The sequence below is a fragment of the Neospora caninum genome, chromosome XI, assembly GCF_000208865.1.
Source record: "Neospora caninum Liverpool complete genome, chromosome XI".
Lineage (NCBI taxonomy): Eukaryota > Apicomplexa > Conoidasida > Eucoccidiorida > Sarcocystidae > Neospora > Neospora caninum.
Genome location: NC_018397.1, coordinates 4,989,198 through 5,009,853, shown reverse-complemented (window position 1 = coordinate 5,009,853; position 20,656 = coordinate 4,989,198). Strand labels below are relative to the sequence as shown.

The window sequence follows — 20,656 nt, the reverse complement described above, 5'->3', positions numbered from 1 at the left end:
GCGGAACACACAGATTACTCAGGCAGATGGCTCCATATTTTGTTTTGTTAGGCCGGCGAGTTTCGTGCATCTCCGCGCTCTTTTTCCGTGGCATATCCGTCGTCTCCCTTCTCTCACTTTTTGCTCTCTCCTCGATTTCTCTTCTCGGGGGCTGTCTCGCGATTTTTTGTCCTTCTGTCTCTTCTTTTACGAGGGAGAAACACGGTCTGAGGACACTGCGCAGAGAGACAACGCGTTCTGGCCCCTTTCTGTTCAGACGTTCACTTCCTGGTTCTGCCGACAGTTGCATTTTGTCCTCCATTTTACCTTCTTTCTGGTGACATCCGTTCGTGTCCTGGTCGCAACTGTGCGGCGGGGACCGATGACAGGAAACATGGTGCCAGGCGCCGTTCTCTCTTCCCGTCTCTCTCAGCAAAGCTCGGGAAAGACAAGACAGAGCCTCACCACCTCTATGAATTGGTCGAGCGTGTGACGTTTTGTCTGTTCAGTGAAACAGGTACCGGAATCTGACTGTGTCGGGGACTCAGGACATGCTCGTACGACACTAGGAATTGGGAGTTTCGTCGCATCATAAAAGTTTTTAGAGCACTTTTCCTTTCGGGTAATCCTGATGCAGGATTGTGATGAGTACGAACGGACAGAAAAGTATGCATTTTTGTCAAGGCGTGCAAAGCCGGAGGTAGTTACATGAAGGGCGCTCGTACGAGTTCCCTCAAAAATACCGAAACCCCGGTACGCTGGTACCACCATTCTTCTTCTTTGTATACTGAATCCGAGAAGCGCTTGGTGTTCTCCACACGCCTGACACCCCCTTTCTGTATTGGTAGTCATATGCGTCACCACGGGTACAGCAAATGATTCCATTGGGGAAGGTGGGAATCTACCTGAGGGATGAAGTCCAGTAAAAGAGGTCTAGTAGGGAACATCGGGACGCGGCGTCCGTGGTGGCTGAAGAAGAGGGGAAGAAACACATCATGATTGCCCTTTTCAGTAAAGCAATCATAGAGAACTCGGCTGTCTGTATCTTACAACTAGAGTCACGTTCAGTATTCTAGGTTCTATTAATGAGTAGGTCTACGATGTGCACGTCTAGTATCGGAAATGAGATGCACGTTGACTGCCAGTTTGTTTGTAGACAACCGAAATAATTGCCAAGTGTGCAAGCCAGTCCGTACACAACGGTGGCGTACATATCTTTTCAAGAAAAGGCAACCCAGTATCACTGTCGCTGTCTCTGCGTAGTGCCGACTGTATGGATGTTTAGAATTGTTGGCAAGGTGAAGACGGACCGTGTCAATCTCATCTGCGGAGTCGACGTATCGGGTTGTCACCTTAACTGCGAAATACGCATCATTCACTGAATCATGACAGTCGTGTTATCTAGACACCTGGATGCAAAGACAGCTACGGATTCTTTCTCATCGACTCAGACTGTTTAGCTGAACGCCTGTTCCATTGAATTCAGCTTGGTCAACAAAGCGAGTCACGTTGCCCGCTCCTCAAAAACATCGGTGAAATCTGACTGTCGAACGTCGCCTGTGGTCGGAGCATGTTGCTGCACTCGCTCTTTGTGGTGGTGGATGCGGTGAAGCGGCTAGTGGGTACCTCGTTGGTTTTAAGGTAGTTCTCATTCTTTTTTGAACGCGGAGAGAGGCAATGTCTCTCAAAGGTTATCCCTCCGATCAACCGGAATGAAAGCCGTTGCTCGACAAACAGGGGCAACGCGGGCGCGAGCACGCCCGTCTACGGGCCTTTCCGGACCAGCCAGCGTGTCACTTGACAGCGGACGCATCGGTGCATCACATTATCATGTTCTGTTTAGTTTGCCCTCTGCTCTGCATTTCCGGCCTCTACATTTCGTGATTGGCATCCCCACTTCCCTCAAAATGGGTTTTCGTTTCGTGTCGACCATTGCAGCCGTTGCGCTTCTGGTTCAAGGCGCAAGGGCTGGTCCTAAGGACAAGAAGACGCCAGTTAGTGTGCCGCCGCCGCAACCCCCTGCAAAAGAGCTGTTGCCCCTCCACACACAGACAGAATGTTTCCAGGTACCTTACAGTGTCGAGAGAGTATGCTTGAAGAAGGAATCAGTCTCTAGGCCTTACAACTGCCCACAGCCTGCCACGGATGAGGTTTGCAAACCCGTTCAGGTCATCGTTGATGACGTGTGCCATCGTCTTGTGAAGAAGGAGGTATCCTACGACTGTCCAAAAGCTACAACTCAGACGTTGTGCTCCCAGATCCCACTAACAGTGGCGAAAACGTGTCGACGAAAGATCAAGGAGAAGGTCGCTAGCACATGTTCTAAGGACATCGCCGTTCCCCGATGTGAGATTGACTCCAAGCTCGTTCCTGACACCTGCTACGATACACAGCCGTATGTCCAGGAATATGAATGCTGGAGCAGCGAGACTGCCACTGTTTGCGACGTAGAAATGAAGAACATAAATTCAGTCTGCACCCGCGAAGTGGAGGTTCCGGTCGCCTACGATTACGACGACACCGTACAGGAGAAGGTGTGCTCAGTGAAGCTGCACACGAAGCAGGGGCAGTGCCGGAAGTCGATTTTGTCCGAGGAACAATACCCGTGTCCCGAATCAAAGTGGGAACAAAGGTGCGTCGAAACATTCAAGATGATTGATGTTCCATGTGAGAAGGACATTCTGGTGGAAGAGACGTATGACTGTAGCGAAATGAAACCTCACCGGGTGGCCAAGACGTGCGCGAAGCGAGTTCCCGGGAAGGCGAAGATCGAGCGGTGCCCACCACCTAGCAAAAAGCTCCGCAGATTGGGACCCAGCAAGAGAGGAAACTGCTTCCTCGTTGAAGTTGACACTGAAGAGATTCAACAGGTTCCATGCGAGGAAGAAGTAATGGCAATGGTGCCGAAGGTGTGTACCAGGAAAGTGGCGAAAAAGGCACCGCAGCTCTGCCATCAGAAGGTACCTGATTCTCAGTGTGTTATGGAGGAGAGAGTGGTTCCCAAGATGTGCTCTAGGCCAGTAACTAAGGACGTTGAGGTGCCATGCGAGTCTCAGGTCGCGCAAGAGGTCTGCGAAACTGTTCCTCGAAAGATCAGGAAACAAGGATACAAATTTGAAAAGAAAGTCGAGAGTTTTGAGTGTGTGAAGCACGACTTCTCGGAAAACTGCTACGAAGTGAAAAAGCCCAAGATGTCCGTCTGTGCAACCACGCTTCTCAAAAGCGTCTCCTTTGAGTGTCCCAGACGGGAATTTCAGGAAGTCTGCAGTGACTACCCAGAGGTTATTGCCGAGCCGTGTCTGAAGGAGGTGGAAAAGGAGGTAGATTATTCATGCCCTGAGCAAACAACCGAAGAGAAGTGTCTTCACATTCCGTCTTACGAAATGGGCAAATGCTCAGCGGTTGTTGAACATGATGAAGAGTACCCCTGTACCAGGAAGGACCTGGCAATCAAATGCGAGACAATAAACCTCGACAGGGTTGGAACTTGCTTCAAAACTGAAGTTACAGAGGTCCCATACACATGCTACGAGACCGCATACAAACAAGTGTGTGCTGATATCCCTGTAACTCACATCCCGCCGCCGCCTCCTCCTGCAAAAAAACTGTGAAAGTGATGACGTCTAACGGCCCTACAGGATTAAGGATGTTGTGGCCTCGGAAGAAACGTGGCTATCCTCATGATTTTGACAGTCGAAGAGCAGTGTTTTTCGCGAGTCTCTAAGGCGCCTGCTGAGTCATGCAATGGTTTTTACTCGCTCGTGCTGGCTGGTATTTCATTGTCCCTTTTGTCTCACACTCCCCAATGATATTTTCGGATCGCAGTACAGAACCAAACATGATTACATTCAAAAATGCATTTGCAATGATTCGCTAAGTTGGCCGAGACCGGGTCGCGATGGTCGGCTAGTAGCATGCGCTACAGTGCAACACGTTGATTGGAGTAGGCACCCTCATTGGCGTGCCATCACGGCGCTACAGAGCCAAGCTTTCTACTTCCTTTCAGGCTCCACACCTGGAGCTCTTTTTCAGGTGTGCTGCTACCGTTTTCGGTTGTTAGCAAACTGCACCTCTTAGTATCCACCGTACTTGTATTTCGATACTCCGTTCGTGCTTCTTCACCTCTCTGGTACTGAAAGCTCCTTTAGCTTTTGGTATATGGCTGACACGGTATAGTCCAACGGTGTTATTTAAAGCACTACTGCAAGCGTGCTTTACACTACATACTTGGTTGGTCAAGTGCATGTCGATCGTTTGTACCCAGCGGTAATCTCAACGGAGGCTCATCACCGAGTGAGATGCCAGTCACCTCACCCCTGTGGTGGCTCTACAAATCAGTAAATGTAGCAACAATTTTACACTAGACACGAGTTTTTTCATGAACCGAGTTCAAATGGTTCTCGGCCATGGAATGACAAACTGATCGTTGAAACATCCCCATCGGTTTGGCTCGACCACACGAACGCGGAACACGATCACCTGTTTCCTTGCCCAATTCAGTCACTTGGCAGAATCCTCTCTATACCCATACCCTCGGAATCTGCATCAACTGTAGCTGCCTCCTCCACATGGGTAGCTGTGGTTCTAGGCGTGCTAGCAGACGTAATCGTAACCATCGTTCTTGGCCGGTACAATTACCAGTAATACCCTCCGTAGCCGTATGCTCCATAAGGGTAACCGTAATAACCGTATCCTCCGTATGGGTAGCCGTAGTACCCGTAGCCGTATCCTCCATACGGGTAGCCGTAGCCGTAGCCCCAGCGTCTGGGGAACAGTCCCCGTTTCTGAATGTCACGCTTTTGGGGAAGCACTTCCTGCACGACCGATGGCTCTTCGACGCTGACTTCTTTAGGCAGCGGCTTCGCGTCAGCGCGTTCCTGCAAAAGCATCACACCAAACGGATGACGAGGAATACTCATAGATCTCGATTATTGGAACACGCGGGCCTTGCAGATGGCGATGCTGTTAAAGCTTACGGGTTCTGCGTTGCCGCTGGACACCGACGCGGCAACGATGGCGATGAGCAAAAAGAAGTTGAACACCTTCATCTTGTGAAGTAGGTGTATCTTTGTGTTCACGGAGAACTTGAACGTGTTGTGGAGTTCGGCAAAGCCGTTTCTTACAAGGAAGAACGTGGTAAGCGTCGAACTTGAAGTAACAAATGGAACTGAAACGGAAGTGATGATCGTGTTGAAGCGGCAAAGTGGACCATACCATCCCTTGCCTATCCTCTCTATGCCATGTGAGGAAGCGAGGAGAGGGCGATGCGGCTAGCTCGCCACAGCGATACGGCGTGCGAATTAGCGAAAGATCGCAATTCTTGGACGGCGTGCAGAATGGAATTGCTCTCGTCGCGACGTCCACAGCTCGCCAGTAAAATTCTATCCTCGATAACACCCCCTTACTCCATGGAAGATGACACAATGCGACTGGCCACGAAAAAGCTAGCTCCGCCATGGTCACTACTTCGGACCTCTCCGGGGAATGGAAGGAGGGCCAGTTGGCAGAACTAGAATCGACTCATCGCGCTAATGAAAGAGCTTCATCAACCGTCTTCCCGTCTCTTGCCAGTCTGTTCGCTTGCTGGGCATAATAGTGCACGGGCCAATGCTCTGTTGTGGCTATCCCCACCCGACATTTTATGGAAGCTCGTCAGAAAGTGAAACGGCCGTCGTGATTGCGCAGAAGATATTACAGACTTCATGGCAGCAACGATCTATGGTACCACCGTTTGCGAAAGCCTAAAAAAGCGATTGCTTGCCCCATTGTACGTCATGTAAGTTGCGCCGAGTGATGATGTTCAGGGATCTTCTCTCTCGCAGGCTGTAAGAGCCCTCTTTCGAACACGATTCTTCAAAACAACGCTTTCATGAGACTCCCGGTGGAGAGAGTCGAGCCCCGCTGCACGCTGTCACTCCGATTCGATGCTACCTCACTGAAGAACTTGTTTCTCTTGCTTGCGCTCATCACGGGGCAATGCTACGAAATGAGTGCACATTTAGATCACTACACAAACTGGCATCGCTTTGCTTGTGTTCTGTAAAGACGACACAGAATTTCCAGCTGTGTATGCCTGTGCCCGTTCCATCTCAAACCAAAGTGAAGATCAGGATATTCGTACAGCTTGTATACAATTGTTGGCTTTTTAAATATACGCTGAGCAACGCTATGCTTAAGGCGCTGAACATGACAGTCATGAACAGCAAAATAGAATTTGGATCTTGGTGTGCCTGCTTTCCCCGTTCCAAACGGAAGGACTTCGGTGTTCTACGGGGCATAATCAGAGGCCCGTTACAAGCCGAAACACAGACGCGATGAGGACAACCCAGGGTGACTGTGCCGGAAAGCACGCGTTCAAATGTCTGGCCTCGGTGCTCGTACACGCGCTTACGTAAGCTGCGCAGTCGCTTCCGCCTGTGTATACGCCGCCGTTTTCCTGAAGAGGCCAACCATAAAGTTTTCTGTCTCTGCATTTCAACGAAAAAGATCCAGATGGTGGCTTTTCTTGGCTGAAAGAATACTTTTTTCTCACATCTTCGCTGCATTCGTGTAAATTTCTGCCGTGGTGAGCACAGAATTCATTCCTTTTACAGGCGTTTGCGCTAGCACATGTTACACCTTCGTGAAAAAGCCATGGTGTTTGTAGACTGTGGGGCTACTTCTGTTTTCTGTTGGTGGGGAAACTGGTACTCAATGCGTTAACGCTGAAAAGCATTTGTTTTGGAGCTTCTTGGCATGCCTATGCGCTTCGAAGTCAACACCGCTTCGCGAGTATCGTTTTTTGTTCCGTGGTAAACGGCGCCCCCCAGCTCCGGCTACCGCCAGATTCGCTCTCTGCCAAAACGAATGTACTCACTTTTAGGCGTCCACCATTTCCATGCATGGCCGTACTTGATAATAACCAACTCTTACAAGTATGACATGCTACAATCAACGCTTTAGACACCGGTGACCTTCTGCACGTCAAAAGTTCCAGCGACATGCGCGGCGCGCGATTGCGGTGCGGCAACCTCGTCGTCCTCGTCTTCCAGCGTTGCACCGCGTGAGGGTGACAGCGCAGCCCCGCTTGGAAGTCCACTGCGTGTTTGGAAGCGCGTCTTCGCTCCTTTTGTCGAGCCACGTCGCCATCGTGGTGAAAGAGTCGGTTACCTTTATGCCACGATCATCCCGCGTTTTGCCTGTCTCCGCTCCCTGATTTTTGTGGAGAACCAACTGACGTCACCCGTTCGCGGCCGCGTCTTTATTCTCCGTGCACTTCTCGGTCGTGGTTCACTTGGGTGTCCCTTTCCTGTTTATTTGCAACGCCAAGTCTGTGGCTCATTGAGAGCAAGCGCCAAACAGAACGTTTTGTTCTTTGCCGCAGAGAGAATCTTGCCAGTTTTTTCTCATGTTTCGGAGACTCGTTTCATTTTCGCGTTCAACGCCGCTAGTACATCCCCCGTTTATCTTGGGGGGTCCCTCTCTGACTTCCGTGTCGCCTCGGGTCTAGGCGGCATGGGCAGCCACAAGAGCAAAACTTGAATGCGCCGAAACCGGGAAACTCCGTTTTGTCACAGCACAGCAGACACCAGTTAGGGTTTCTGCAGCCTTTACGCGCTACATCACGCTCAGTGGGAGGAGGCTCTGATCTGTTGATGCAGGGCTCGTCGGGCAAAAACTGGCCTCTGCGCGTCTATGTAGCGGCAACGCTACCGTCACACCTGGAACACCTGCCTTCGAGGTATCCTCACATTTTCGGATCATCCTCGTCAGTGGGAGCAAGCGTCTCCTCCTCGCCCTAGGCACCAGGTTTCGAGACTTGTTTCTTTCAGCCTTTTCTACAATGGGAAATACAGCGTGCTGCAGCTTTGACAGTGACGCGACTGCTGACCTTGAGATAGGTCGAGAGGGGGAAATGCGCAGTCGGAAGCCGGTTCAGGTATCCAAGGAAGCCTTTGACAACTGGCTGAATCGGTATGAGGCCGGAGACACGATGGAAGTACTTTTTCCTGATGGACACCGTATCGAGTGTAACTTGAAAATTGACCGGCCGAAAAACTACATGAATCTCACGTTCAATCAGAAAGTGAGACCAATCCAGCTAGACGACATTGCTGCTGTCCTCTATGGCTCGGATCCTCGCAGTTCCGAATGCGCAGATAGTAAAATGCTTCGAAATCCCCGTGTCGTGGGTTTTCGCCTCGCAAGCTCTGGACGAGCTATCGCGTTCTCTTTTAAAGACGTCACCGATGCGCAGTGCTTTGTATCTTTCTTGGACGACGAAATCAAGAAGAACCAGGAGTCACACAAGTCTTCAGCAAGTAACGCCAAAAACTAAAAGAAGAGGTGAATCACAAACTTTTCTCACACCCGTGGTTGGCTGGGCCGTGCGACGTGCTGGAAGTCAAGAACTATAGGGAACAGTTCGAAGTACGTTAATAGTATTTGCTTTGCAGCTGCTTTCCTGGCAGGGTTGTTTTTTTCTTTGCGTCTTGTTAGCATCATCAATCCCCCCCCCCCCCCCCCCCATCTGACTTTCTTTCTCTTCACGTGCCACGACTAGATCTCCTTCCCATAATTTGGCTTTGATGCGACTTTTCTTACACAATTGTTGTTGACGAGTTGGCCTCGTCCTATTTTTGCTGCTCCGCGAAAATAACCACTCACTGCGTGTATGCATAAGAGGAGTGCCAGTCAGTTTGCCAGGCGCAGCAGGAATGGGAACTCGGGATACAGGGAGTGGAGGGCTGTGAATTTCACCGTGCTGGTGCACTGGTTGGTATATTTTCCTCGCGCCTTCAATGCGCGCGGCAAATTTTTGACGTCTTCGAGGTTACAGTGGCGTACTAAATACATATGCTGAACTATGAGGGCAGAAGTGGGGGGGAGGGGTCGGCAGATGGAGAGGAGTTCCCTTTTCGTCGTCTGAATGGGGAACCAAAATCACGTTACAACGTTCATATGTGCGCTAAAGAAATGGTGGCCATTGGCTCGTGGCGATTTGTGCGGACCCGTCGAGTTAGCAGTGTCGTCCCCCGCGAGAAGCAACCGACAGTACGTGTAAGGTTCCGAGCGTACGCGGTTAGGCTGCTGTGATGTCTTGCTCACCTTGTGCTGCCGCGTCGGTTCCTGAAAAACCAGACACGATTCTTGGTGAAACACACGCTGTGACGGAGTTTTTAATACCGTTACAGCAGAGATTATTTCCCAGCGGTTGGTCAGACGTGTCTCACCCCTCGGTGGCTGTACGGCAACAATCTGTGCTGTTTCGGAGTGGGAGGAATTAGTTCGTACCGCTCGCAGTAGATGAAGAAACAAGGAACGGAACATCAGCGGAAGCTGGGCATATATATAACACGCATACGAAGCCACAGCATGTGTTTGTAGTCTCCAGCAATTTCGTGCTGCAGACTTTTGGAGACAAGACCCGAGCGCCAGCGAAGCCGAAACGTGCGCCCCGTTCTCAGCAAGATTTGCAGCTATCCGAGCGAACAGCGCGAGTCTGAGTCCTGTTCCAGACGCACAACGGCGAGTTACTTTTCTTTCAAACTGGGAAAACTCATCCCTTCCCACGGCACACGGTGGTCCTCTAGCGCTCGGGCAATAAAGCTCTGCAGACGGTCTCGACAGTTCACGCCTGCGTCTCGAAGCACGCGAGACGAAAGACACGGATTTTCTGTGCGGCCGTTTATATTGCGACTTGTTTTTGCTCATGCCCTGTCGACCGCTGAGGCAAACACCGTTTTCTTTCCTCTGTTCAATCAACACATGTCTAGCAAGAGTCGCTGGTCTTGCCGACACGCATTACGGAGCGCTCAATACTCTTTGCTTTGAAGGCTGGTAAGGCGGCCGGGTAAATGGTCATGTGCAGTCATGACTTGGAAAGGCAAACGGCGCGCTCCAAGGCATCGGATCCCTCACCTCAACACTAACTCCTAACGGGCGGCTCTGCCCACCGTCTGACGCCATGCGAGCGCCTCACTGAACGGGAACCGAACATGGCTCTCTAGAAGCTCGCCTCGGGCGGTCTCAGATTAAGACGTATTAACGTTGCTCGACGAAGCCTATCCCTGGGTGGCAACTGTTTTTCGCTCGGTGGAAATGGGAACGGTTTGTTGGCAGTACACACTAAAATTCAACGTGCTACATCTCAGTGCTTCCTTTCCAGGTAAGAAGAAGGGCAGGAGGGCTGCGGAATATCGTCATTCGCGTGAAAAGTTTTTTTCTGTGCTTAAGAAAACCTCTCACGCGCTGGAAGCGGGGTCCCGAACGGTGTTCGCTGTCAACGCTTGCGCTATTGTGCTACAGCTAAAAAAGGGCTCGAGAAAACCTGTACACAAAGTCTACCCGACGCACGTGAATTTGGGTGTTCGATTTGTCTTGTCTCCCCCAGTGAAGCTCTCTGTCCTACGCGGGGGAAGCAGGACGTGAAGGCTGGCTTCAAGTTGAATTCCACTGTCAAACCGAAGGGTGAAATCGGTGTATAAGGTATTTCAGCTCTGCACTTACTCATACGAATGTGCGCGTATATATACATATCTAACTTGTATGCATTTGACGATTCAAAAGTAAGGCAAGTTCCGCGCTTGGTACTCCTGTTCTCGGGGAAGGCGCTCTCTCACATAGGCCCTTCGAGTAACGTGTCCCGAAAACTTTTTTCGTGGAGTTTGCAACTTCACAACGAAGTTTAGTTTTTAAAAAATGCTTCTGGTGTCTTCATGTTTCTACCTGTCGTTGTAGACACACAGAAGTAGACATGTGCCGGCTGCGTTCCCTTTTCTCCGCGTTTTGCCACAGCCTTACGGCATGGGAAGCAACATGCCGTGGACATTTTTCGGAATGCGACTCCCAAACTGAGCTCGAATGGCTTGGAGCTCGTCGAGACAGAGCATGGCTGTGAAGGCTGGCCACGCAAGACTCGCACACCGTGCTCTCTGCAGCCACATGCAAGACAAAAGAGAGAGGAAAACGAGAATGTCGGAGCAGTTGACCGCCTTGGGATGCGGTACCACGCTCGCTACATAAAATTGTCCTGGACACTCTAAAACAGGTGTGACGGAAAGCAGGCAGCACAGGCTCACTGTCCCTGATGCCTCCGGTCACCGTCTCGGCCACGCTACTGACCAAGTAGTGTCTTGGAATAAGTACGTATAGATGGTTATCATGCATGGAATGCGACTCTGAACGCGGTACATGTGTACCTGCAGGGTAGCTTTTCATATACGTTTTTTATTTGCATCTACGCTTAGGCTCTGCGTCAAAGTAAACCGCTGAATATTTACGGAGATACACATACGTGCATATACATACGGAGCAATAGACGGATCGACAGCGATAATGACTATATGTCTTCCGCTCTCTCAGAAGGGCATGGCAAGTTCGCGGCACTGGATGTTTCCACTGAAAACGTTTTGTATAAAAACGTTCACCTACTGCTGCAGTGTCTGTCTGAGGCACCCCATAGGACAGCATTTCGTATATTCCCGTTTCGCTTCCGTTGCTGGAACTTACAAATTGGTCGTCTTTTTCGTATTTCGTGGCATAGGCGTTGAGAAAGCTAACGCGGAATCTCTCTTTGGCGAAACGCGAGAGAAACTTGTCGCGCTGTGGGTTTTCTGGGGCAGGAGGGCCAGCGGCGGCGCCTTCGGGGATCCCCTTCCCCGCTCCGGACTGTCCCCTCTCTTTTTCTTCGTCCCTCGTCTCACCCTCGCGCCCCACACTCTGCGCGCTGTCTGTCGAGCCTCTTCTTCTTTTGCGGCTCGCGGGGCCCCCACTTTCGTCGGCGGAGCTCTCGGAGGCCTCTCCGCCAGCGGCGTTTCCGCGCGTAAAAACGACAAGGCCGTCGTGTGTGGAATACAAGCTTTGCAGCGTCACAGATTCCTCTTGACTTCCTGTAGCTGACAAGACAACAAGCACCCCCAGGCCGCAGACGCCACTCTACACAATATACCAACTTAGGCATGCGTTCACATGCAGGCCTCTTTTCGCGATGTCCACTTTTAGGCACCACATGCATATGTATACACATGGCGAGATACAGGGATGCGACGCGTGCGCTCCTCCGACTCATGAACGTCGAAAAGCACGGGCTGTGCTTTTGCGAGTCAGAGCGCCGACGAGAAGCGGCCACAATCTATCTTTTCTTCTAAGAAGAAGAAAGGGAAACTTACGCGCTCTGTACGAAATACTCCACCCCAGCGTGTGATAGATTGCGTCGCGAACGCCCCTGTACGCAGAACGGGGCAGATGTGCACATCAGATCGGTGGTCCCACGAAAGAAACGAAACGGTGGTGTCCAGTGTGCACGTACAGGTTCATTCATGAGACTGCATGCTTCCACACAAACTTATTGCGCGAAATCTGTGCATGCGAATATAGCGAGAAGGACCGAGCAGGAGAATGGGTCTGGCAGATAGATGGCCCTAGATATTCACCTGCAACCTACAAGGCGATACCTCCGCGAACGCGAGTTGACAGGCCCAGCGCGAAATGACTTGATTAGCACACAACCCATTTGCAGATACCTCTAGACATCTGCTTGGACGTAAAGATATGTATATGTGGAAAACCTGCCAATGTGTTCTCGCCTCTACTCTTTAGCTCCGGCCCTATCAGCCCCTGGACGCGTACGAAATTTGCTTTGTGTAGCTGTCCTTGAGCAGTTTGAGTCTCTCTTTCGCCCCGGCGACCTCTGCCGTCAGCGTCTCGACTTGTCTCTGGAGCTGCTGAGAGTCTGGAGCGCCTCGAGCTAGCTGGAGTTCGAGAGAGGCAATTCGCTCGCGTGCGCGTTGCAGATTGCCTTGCAAGTTCCGTTCTCTGCCCGCTTGCACCCGCAAATCGGTTGCTTCGCGCTGAGAGGCTTCTGAAAAACGAGAACGGCGAAAGAGACAGGAGAGTCAGCTCGCAGAAAGGCCGGCGACGGGGGCCGTGAGAGCGACAGACAGGAAACGAGACAGATGGGGCAAGGCAGACCCGACGGAAGGGAAACTGAGAGGAACGTGGAGTCGCTGGAGACAGGAGGAGAGAGGACACGGGGAAATACCCAGCCACCTGAAGATGCAAAACGACAAGTCTCTGTCTTTTCAACCCTGTCCGTCGACTACTGGTCTCACCCGCGCGACGGTGGAGCTCGGAGACGCGATCCGCAGCCCGCTGGAGCTCCGCAGTCAACTGGCTGTTTGCCTGCAGGTTGAAAGCGCATAATCCAGGACACACCTTAACGTTCATCTAATGGTTTCACAAGATAAAAAAAGGAAAATCACACACATGCCTTAACGTTCATCTAATGGTTTTACAAGATAAAAAAAGGAAAATCACACACATGCACGATCTAAGCGGGTCCAATCCGTAGTGCGAAATTATCTGCCGAAGACAGACTGAGAAACGTAGAGAAGTGAGACATCCGGGAACTCTGAAAAATCAAAACGTCAGTTTCAGTTCCTACGTGTCCGAGAGAGCCGTGCTGCGTTCCTCGCAGCGCACGCGGGAAACCTCGGCAGAAAAGAGTGGAGGAAAAGTGACGAAACTCGAGAAATGGGCGCGCTACATCGGCGACGTGAATGCACCGCCTTTCTTACGGTCGCAAGCTCATCTTTTTCTCGCTGGAGCGTAACAGAGGCCTCAGCGAGTTGCTGAGCCGCCTTGAATTCGCTCTCCAGTCGCGCCTTCTGCATCCGAAACAGAAGAGCAATGCATGCACAGGACGCAGGTGAACACATGAAAAAATGTACAGACACGCATGCCACACCTATACCTTTGCACGTCCCGGTATACATGGATTCCTCTCTCACTCCCTGCCTCGAGTTATCTGCCCCACATACGTATATCTATCTCTCTGTCTCTCTGCATCTCTATTCATCTCTATCCGTAGATGTACGCATGTGTGTGCATCTCTCTTTGTGTGCCGGTGGGACACGGATGGACAGATTACCGCGTTCTCGAGATGCGAAATGATTCTTTCGGACGCCTCTGCCTGTGCATGCAGTTCGCGGATCTTGGTCTCCAGGGAGGCCGCGTCTCCGGTGTGTCCCTCTGGCTGGTCGGGCGCCTCGCCGGCCTGCGCAGGGTTCGTGTCCCTCTTCTTCGCTTCGTCCGACGCGCGCGCAGAAGTCAGCAGGCGCGTCACTTCCTCGCTCGTTGCGCTGAGCGCCCCTGCCAGGCGAATCTAACGAGAGACGCACGGACGCGGAGAAAAAGAAGGAACAGGGGTTCATTACGAATGCACGAACTGTGGGAAATACCCGTGAGACGCACGCACGGAATCCCGAAAAACGAAACGCGCGGACCAGAAAGAGAGGCGGAAGCGCTTCTCGCCTTCACCCGATTGGACAGACACTGCGTGAGCACGGTCGGGGCACACACACGCACACACATGCATCCAGAACCCCCCATGCCGTCCACCGCCAAATCTGCCGGTTCCCTCTCGCAGCCTACTCCCATACACGCTCGCAGGTCTCTACACCCGCGGGTCGCGGTCTCACGCCTGCATACCCATAACGTAAACATGTACTTTTAGGCATGTACGCATATCTAAATACACATGCATTTATGTATACATGTACACGTACATATACATATACATATATACATATATATATATACATATATATGGAAAGGTGCATGGATGTATGCATCATTGTTTATAGATGAAAACGGTAGAGCAGCATTTCCGAGGTGGTATAGGCGAGAGGCGACGGTCTTTTGTACCTTTAGGATCTCGGTTTGTTGTTTGGCCTCTGAAGCTTCGCGTGCCAAGTGCGTCGATCGCTGCTCGGCCTGCACGAGTTTCGCCTCCAGCAGCTTCTCCGTCTCCTGCCTCGCCTTGAGCGTCTCCTCAGTCTCCTTCAGCCTCTGCTGCAGGCTTTCGATCTGGGCGTTCGCCGTCGTTTTCTCAAACTGGAGAGCTTGGAGCGCATTCACGAGGAGAAGCAGGTACCGTCGAAACGCCTCTCGACTCGGGGGTTCATCCAACACAAAAGCTGCGCAAAACAGAGACAGCGCAGAGCAGTCAGGGAACCCAAAGCCGGCTTCAGTTCGCGTTGCCCCGCGACACCAGTTTCTTTTAAGGCTGCGGGCATCGGCTCAAAAAGGCAACTCTGACGCGACCTACAGGCAGCCAGTTTTTCCCATTCTTGTAGATCGCGTTCTCGCTGTTCCTTCACCAGTTCGGTCTCTCGCAGAGCCCGCGTGGTTTCCTCCAACTCCCGCTCTTGTCTCTTCTGCTGGTCCACCTGCTGTCGCTGCTGCTCGAGAGCTTCCTGTTGACGCGCGGCTTCCACGACCTCCTTCTGTAGCGCCTGCACTTGCTCTGCGTACTTCTGGAGACCACACAATTGCGCAGAAGAAACACTGCCTAACGCTCGTCACGCACCGCTAGGCTGTGTCTCTTCATGCGGCGGAACCGTCGTGCTCGGAAAGACTCACAAAAGGGACACTGCTGAAGTCGGCACCTGCGTCTCCAACGGGTGTTGCTCGAGGCACAGAATGGACCGAGGCCTGGCCCGCCGGAAGACAGTCTGCTTTCCTGTCTCCTAAAAACGCATGCATCGCCGTCCAGCTGCGGGGGTGACTGAGAGCGGCTTCCAGCGCTCTCTGCCTTACCGTGCACTTTGCCTTCATTTCTGCGTACAACGCACGGTCGTCCATGTCCTGGAGAGGACAAGCGAGACCGCAGAAAAGGGAAATTCGAGACAGAAGCTAGAACTGAAAACGACAGAGGCAGGAAGTTAAAGAGAGCGAGGAAGAGACACGACAGAAGCGTGCACACAACTGAGGGAGCGAGATCTCCATAAAGGTAAGTTCTGCAAGTTCAGATATTCATATGAGCCTACAGATAGATACACATATATTCTGGACGAGAACGCGCACGCCTAGGCGTCCACAGGTGCACAGGAGAAAATGATGGAGTGAGACGGAGGATACTCGTCGCAAACGAATCCTTTACAAAAAATGTCGGAGGCCTTGACTGGCAATGCTCACGGATTCCTTGGCCGCCGCCACTTCGCGCAAGTTCCTCTGCAGACCGCTGATGACGCTCTCGAGCGTCTCCCGTTGAAAAGCGAAATCTTTTTCGAGCTATAAAAAAGGAAGCCGCGAGAACCAAGAACACGACCGATGAAAAAAGGACGAAGCATATGCGGGTTTCCTCATTTGGAAGAAGGCGCAGAAAGACGCGGTCTTCGTTCCTGCCTCGCTCCCTCTCTCCCTCCAAGCGTTCTCTTCTTCCCTTTTCCCGCTCTTTCTCTCTTGCCATCTCTTCTCGCTCTGTTTCTCTGTGTCCCTCTCTCCCTCCTTTCTCGTTCTTCTGCTCTCTTTCTCCTGTTTGCGCCCATTGCTCCGCCGTCACGTTTTCCGCTCTCTCTGCATCCTTTCTCGCTCACTCTTTCAGTCGCCTCAGCTTTGGCCGCTCTTTCGATCGCGAGTTCCTCGTCCTTCTCCGCCAGCTGGCCCGTCAGTTTCATGACTTGCTGCTGAGCCTCGTCTCTGTCTTCCCGTTCCTTCTGCAGAGACTTCTGGAGGTCGAAGAACTGCTCGTCAAGTCTTTTCCGCTCTTCTTCTGCCTCGGCCCGACCCCTGTCCGTCTGTGCTCGGAGAGCGCTCATCTCCGCCTCGGCCTTCTCCACTTTAGCTGTCAAGAGCGAATTCTTCTCTTCGGAGTCAGAGACAAGCTTCCGGAGCTCCAGCACGCGCCGGTTGCCCAGCTGCAAGACAGAGCCAAAAGGAGGTCCAAAGGAGAAACCAGAGAGGAGCGATGGAGAGGCGAGATGGAAAGAAAAACGGACACAGTACGTTTTCAACTTCTCCACAAACACAGTGTGGACAGGCAGCGAAAGAAATTGGAAAGATATAGAGAAGTTCGCGGCTCAGAGTCCACAACCTCTCTGCCCCCAGCCTGCATACGTACCCAGGCCGCAGTACCGCACCTACGTGTATATATATATATATATATATATACATATATATGTATACATACATATATACATATATATACATATATATATATATATATGCGTGTATGTATGTGTGTATGTATATGCATACATGCGGTTTTATGCATGCGTCTACACACATGTAGATATAAATATTAGTGCGAATGTTGAGAGAAAATTGACCTTGTGTGGGAACAGAAAGAAAACTTGAGCGGTTTCGGGCTTACGAGTTCAACTTCTTTGACCGCTGCCTTGGCCGCTGCCACATTTGTCTCGAGGGCATGAATGCGCTGCTCCAACTGAGAAACGACTTGCCAGTGCGCCGCTGACACGAGAGAGAGAGAGACCGGAAACAAACTCGATGTTTCGCTTACAGGAAAACGGCTGCGCAAGTCCGAGCAAACATATCGGAAACGCACAATCCGCCACATGTGCACTTCCCCCCTTTATCGCTAAATGAAACCAGGAACCGCCACATGTGCACATCCAGTCTTCATCGCTAAATGAAACCAGGAACCGCCACATGTGCACTTCCCCCCTTTATCGCTAAACGAAACCAGGAACCGCCACATGTGCACATCCAGTCTTCATCGCTAAATGAAACCAGGAACCGCCACATGTGCACTTCCCCCCTTTATCGCTAAATGAAACCAGGTGGAGGATGTCCACCTCCGTGAGAGACAGGGGAAATGCGCGGCTTTTCGGGCACCCAGAGCAGACACTCCTTCGATCGTTTGTGAGCTTTGCCGTCGCTTGTATTTTTCGGGAAAACGTACATTTTGCCGCGGATAGTTCGCTCTCTTTCTTCCGCTGGGCCATGCGCAGCTCCTCGTTCTCACAGCGAAGGCGAAGCAACTCCGGAGCCGAAGGGGCGGCAACTGGCTGAGCATTGGCCTGGGGCGCCCGAAAAAAAAGAAAAGACGGGAAATGCAGAACGCGGCAAACCTCCGAACGCGGCACTACGCCCGGAGACGCATGCAGAGAGCAGATTTCAACGCGGTGTACAGCCACTTGAGCGTTTCCAGCTGCTGACTATACAGAGTGACGCTGAAGGAAGGACCACACGTTCTCAGACACACATAACGTTACATCTATGAAGAGATACATGCAGATGGATACCTGTACACGTTTGTCTCTGGATAGACACGAATATACGAATGTATATGCATATAGATCTATATATACAAACATACTTATATATACATACATATATATATATATATATATATATATATATATGCAAACAGATGCATATGTATATATATATATATATATACAAAAGTGCTATACACGTTTTAGAGATGTATACATGTGTATACATATGTGAATGTAGGAGCAGAAGCGTAGGGCCCTGTAGGGGGTAGAGAAGAGGGGTACCTTTTTTGTTTCTTCACACAGGTTTTTCGTCATCTCCGTCAACAGTTCCATTTGTCGTCTCTGCTGTCGCAAGCGCACAGCGGCGAAGCCTGCGGCTCTGCCCAGCCCCGGAGAGCCTTCCGCGGCATCCATCATGTTCGAACTCGCGTGCATGCGAAAGGAAGTCGCGAAAAATGCAAAGAGGAGAAGGAGGCTGAGGCAGTGCAGGCCCCCGGCCGGCGAGAGGGGGTGTCCAGAGGACAAGGCACAGAAGGCCGCAAGAAGAGGGAATGGAGATGGGAAAAAGCGAGGAGACACGGGGCAGAGACACTCGTGAAGCCGAAGAAATCGAAGGACATGGAAGACGAGACGGAAGAAAAGGGAACCAAACGCAGTGGAGGGGCGAGAGAGAAACAGTAACGTGCCAGGGTTCAGGGGAGAGGGAGACAGCAGACCGAGAGACAGCGAGATTAACAGGGAGATAGAGGAAGACCGCCTCTCTCCCAAACGTATCGCTGAGGACGACTTTGACAAAGGATATCTGCCGCGTCGGTAACTTGGATATAGTGGCAAGAAGAAAGTTGGATTTTATCAATTCTCGGGCACAGGGCCCTCACGCCCAGGGGAAATTTGCCCAGAACGCTGTCTGAGCCGTCCGCGCAGAAGCAGTGACACCAGTCGGAAAAACTCACTGGCTAGGAAACATACTTTTGCAGTTGGGGAGTGCGAAAGGCCGGTGGGTGAACCTAGGCAAAGACGCCGTTCAGCTGCGAAAAGGGAGAGGCGTGCTCCGGACGGCGGCCGTTGTCGCCCAGGGAGAGGCACGGGACCGAATGGAATCTTCGGTTCCGCCGCATTTCTCGTTTTCCTTCACCGGGCGTGCACTGCCTGTTGTTTTTTGAGGCAAAGAAAAAACCGCTTTAAACGAGGCAAGATGCTGGAGGAAAAAGGACAGAAAATGACGGGAGGCCGAGAGGACCATGGCATGCACGCATGTACCTCTCTGGGCATCGCCCCCTTGAGAGGAGACCGAGGACAGCAAATGGAAAAAACACAGGGGAAACGCAGAAAATGCTTGCGGATTATCCGCTAAAAAAAGGAGGCGGAAGCTCTCAGAGGGAGCGTCTGGCTGCGGATTGAGGGAGCCCAAGACAAGCAAACGCATGCAAGAAAACCGGCCAGTGTGCAGCTGAAAAGACATCGCCGTGGACGGTCCACGAGCGCCAGGCGATTTTCTTTTCAAAGCCATCCGATCCGCTTTCCTGGTGAGCACCCCCCTCAGTCGCTGTGCGTCCTGGACCGGCGAAGAAACTGGGAAAAGGGTCCATCGAAAAAGAAACACATCTTCTCCATATTTTCGTTCGCCTGGCCGGCGCGCGCCCAACAGCACACACGAATCGAACAGTGACAAGGAAAACAGTTAGCTTGGTGCAACGACAGCGAGTACACTCGGTGGAATGAGCCTTCACGTTTGGGGCTGAGAGGCGCTGTTTTGATTCGGCGTGCCTGAGAAAGACGTAGGCACGGGAAACGAGACGGACCATAGAGAGAGGATACCAGCAGGTGCGGCTCTGTGTCACTTTCAGTACCGCGAGGCTGCGGAGATGCATGTGCTCTTTTTCTTTGTCACTCAGAACCGTGGAATAGCCAGGATTCGACTGCAGCCGAAACCAAGAAACTGACCGCCTGCAACAAACATATCTTGGAAGATGTATATAACCGGCTAAATGTCACCAATCCAGCAGGGATTCTTCGCGCGTCTCTCTCCTGGGACACTGCTGCCGTTCCGCACAGTCTCTGTAGTTAAGCAGGATCATTCCCGAGAAATCCCACGCTGAAACCAAGCGTTCATCGTGAGCACGAGAATCTCGCGGAGAAGCCTCGCCCCGAGCCTGTCGCCTCTCTGTCAGGAGGGCTGAGAGCACCTGGCCGCTCCAACGGCTCATGGATATCTCGAGTCCTACGCCTATTGACGCAGGCGTTCACGTAATTTACTCTTCGACATGAACCTGCTGAACGAGAGCGAGCGAAGTTTTTTGTCACGACCGTCCCGCCTACGGCTCCTTGGCAGAAACTGAAGGAAAGTCAGCCTCATCGGCTGTACATGCTGCGGCGGTTGCCCTTGACAGCAAACCGTGCAGTAGCGCTGGTGATTTTGCGCCGGTGTTTACCCGAGTTCCTCGTGCCTCTGGCTGCAAAATCGCCTACCAGTGGAGGAGCCGCTATTCACTTGAGCAAGCTAAATGTGTACGCGGACTCGTTGCGTCTCGACCACTGGCGCTCGGGACTGGAATAAAGAGTCGAACACTCGCAATCGCCAGCGTGTGCTGTCGGTGCGGGGTGACTTGCAGTTGAACTGCGTAGGCAGCAACGCAGAGAGCCAGGCTTTGTGCATTAAGGGTGCGGAGATTGGA

General features: G+C 51.9%; 4 protein-coding genes across 4 annotated transcripts; 2 read left to right on the top strand and 2 right to left on the bottom strand.

Moving 5' to 3' along the window:
* Nucleotides 1-1,886: 1,886 nt before the first annotated feature.
* Nucleotides 1,887-3,590, top strand: NCLIV_059020 (hypothetical protein; the record flags this gene model as incomplete). Its single annotated transcript, XM_003885457.1, has 1 exon — nt 1,887-3,590. One exon carries the CDS (start codon nt 1,887-1,889, stop codon nt 3,588-3,590), a length of 1,704 nt encoding a protein of 567 aa, XP_003885506.1.
* Nucleotides 3,591-4,613: 1,023 nt separating this feature from the next.
* On the bottom strand, nt 4,614-5,027 carry NCLIV_059010 (hypothetical protein; the record flags this gene model as incomplete). The annotated part of the gene is made up of 2 exons (XM_003885456.1): nt 4,614-4,856; nt 4,956-5,027. The coding sequence occupies 2 exons, from the start codon at nt 5,025-5,027 to the stop codon at nt 4,614-4,616; spliced, it is 315 nt and encodes a 104-aa protein (XP_003885505.1).
* Nucleotides 5,028-7,801: 2,774 nt separating this feature from the next.
* Nucleotides 7,802-8,296, top strand: NCLIV_059000 (conserved hypothetical protein; the record flags this gene model as incomplete). Its single annotated transcript, XM_003885455.1, has 1 exon — nt 7,802-8,296. One exon carries the CDS (start codon nt 7,802-7,804, stop codon nt 8,294-8,296), a length of 495 nt encoding a protein of 164 aa, XP_003885504.1.
* A 2,461-nt stretch (nt 8,297-10,757) lies between these two features.
* NCLIV_058990 (putative myosin heavy chain) lies at nt 10,758-18,398 on the bottom strand (the record flags this gene model as incomplete). Its single annotated transcript, XM_003885454.1, has 15 exons — nt 10,758-10,892; nt 11,470-11,855; nt 12,129-12,184; nt 12,589-12,820; nt 13,071-13,140; nt 13,536-13,625; nt 13,889-14,122; nt 14,665-14,936; nt 15,068-15,275; nt 15,559-15,606; nt 15,937-16,032; nt 16,338-16,658; nt 17,114-17,211; nt 17,663-17,780; nt 18,264-18,398. 15 exons carry the CDS (start codon nt 18,396-18,398, stop codon nt 10,758-10,760), a joined length of 2,499 nt encoding a protein of 832 aa, XP_003885503.1.
* Nucleotides 18,399-20,656: the final 2,258 nt, after the last annotated feature.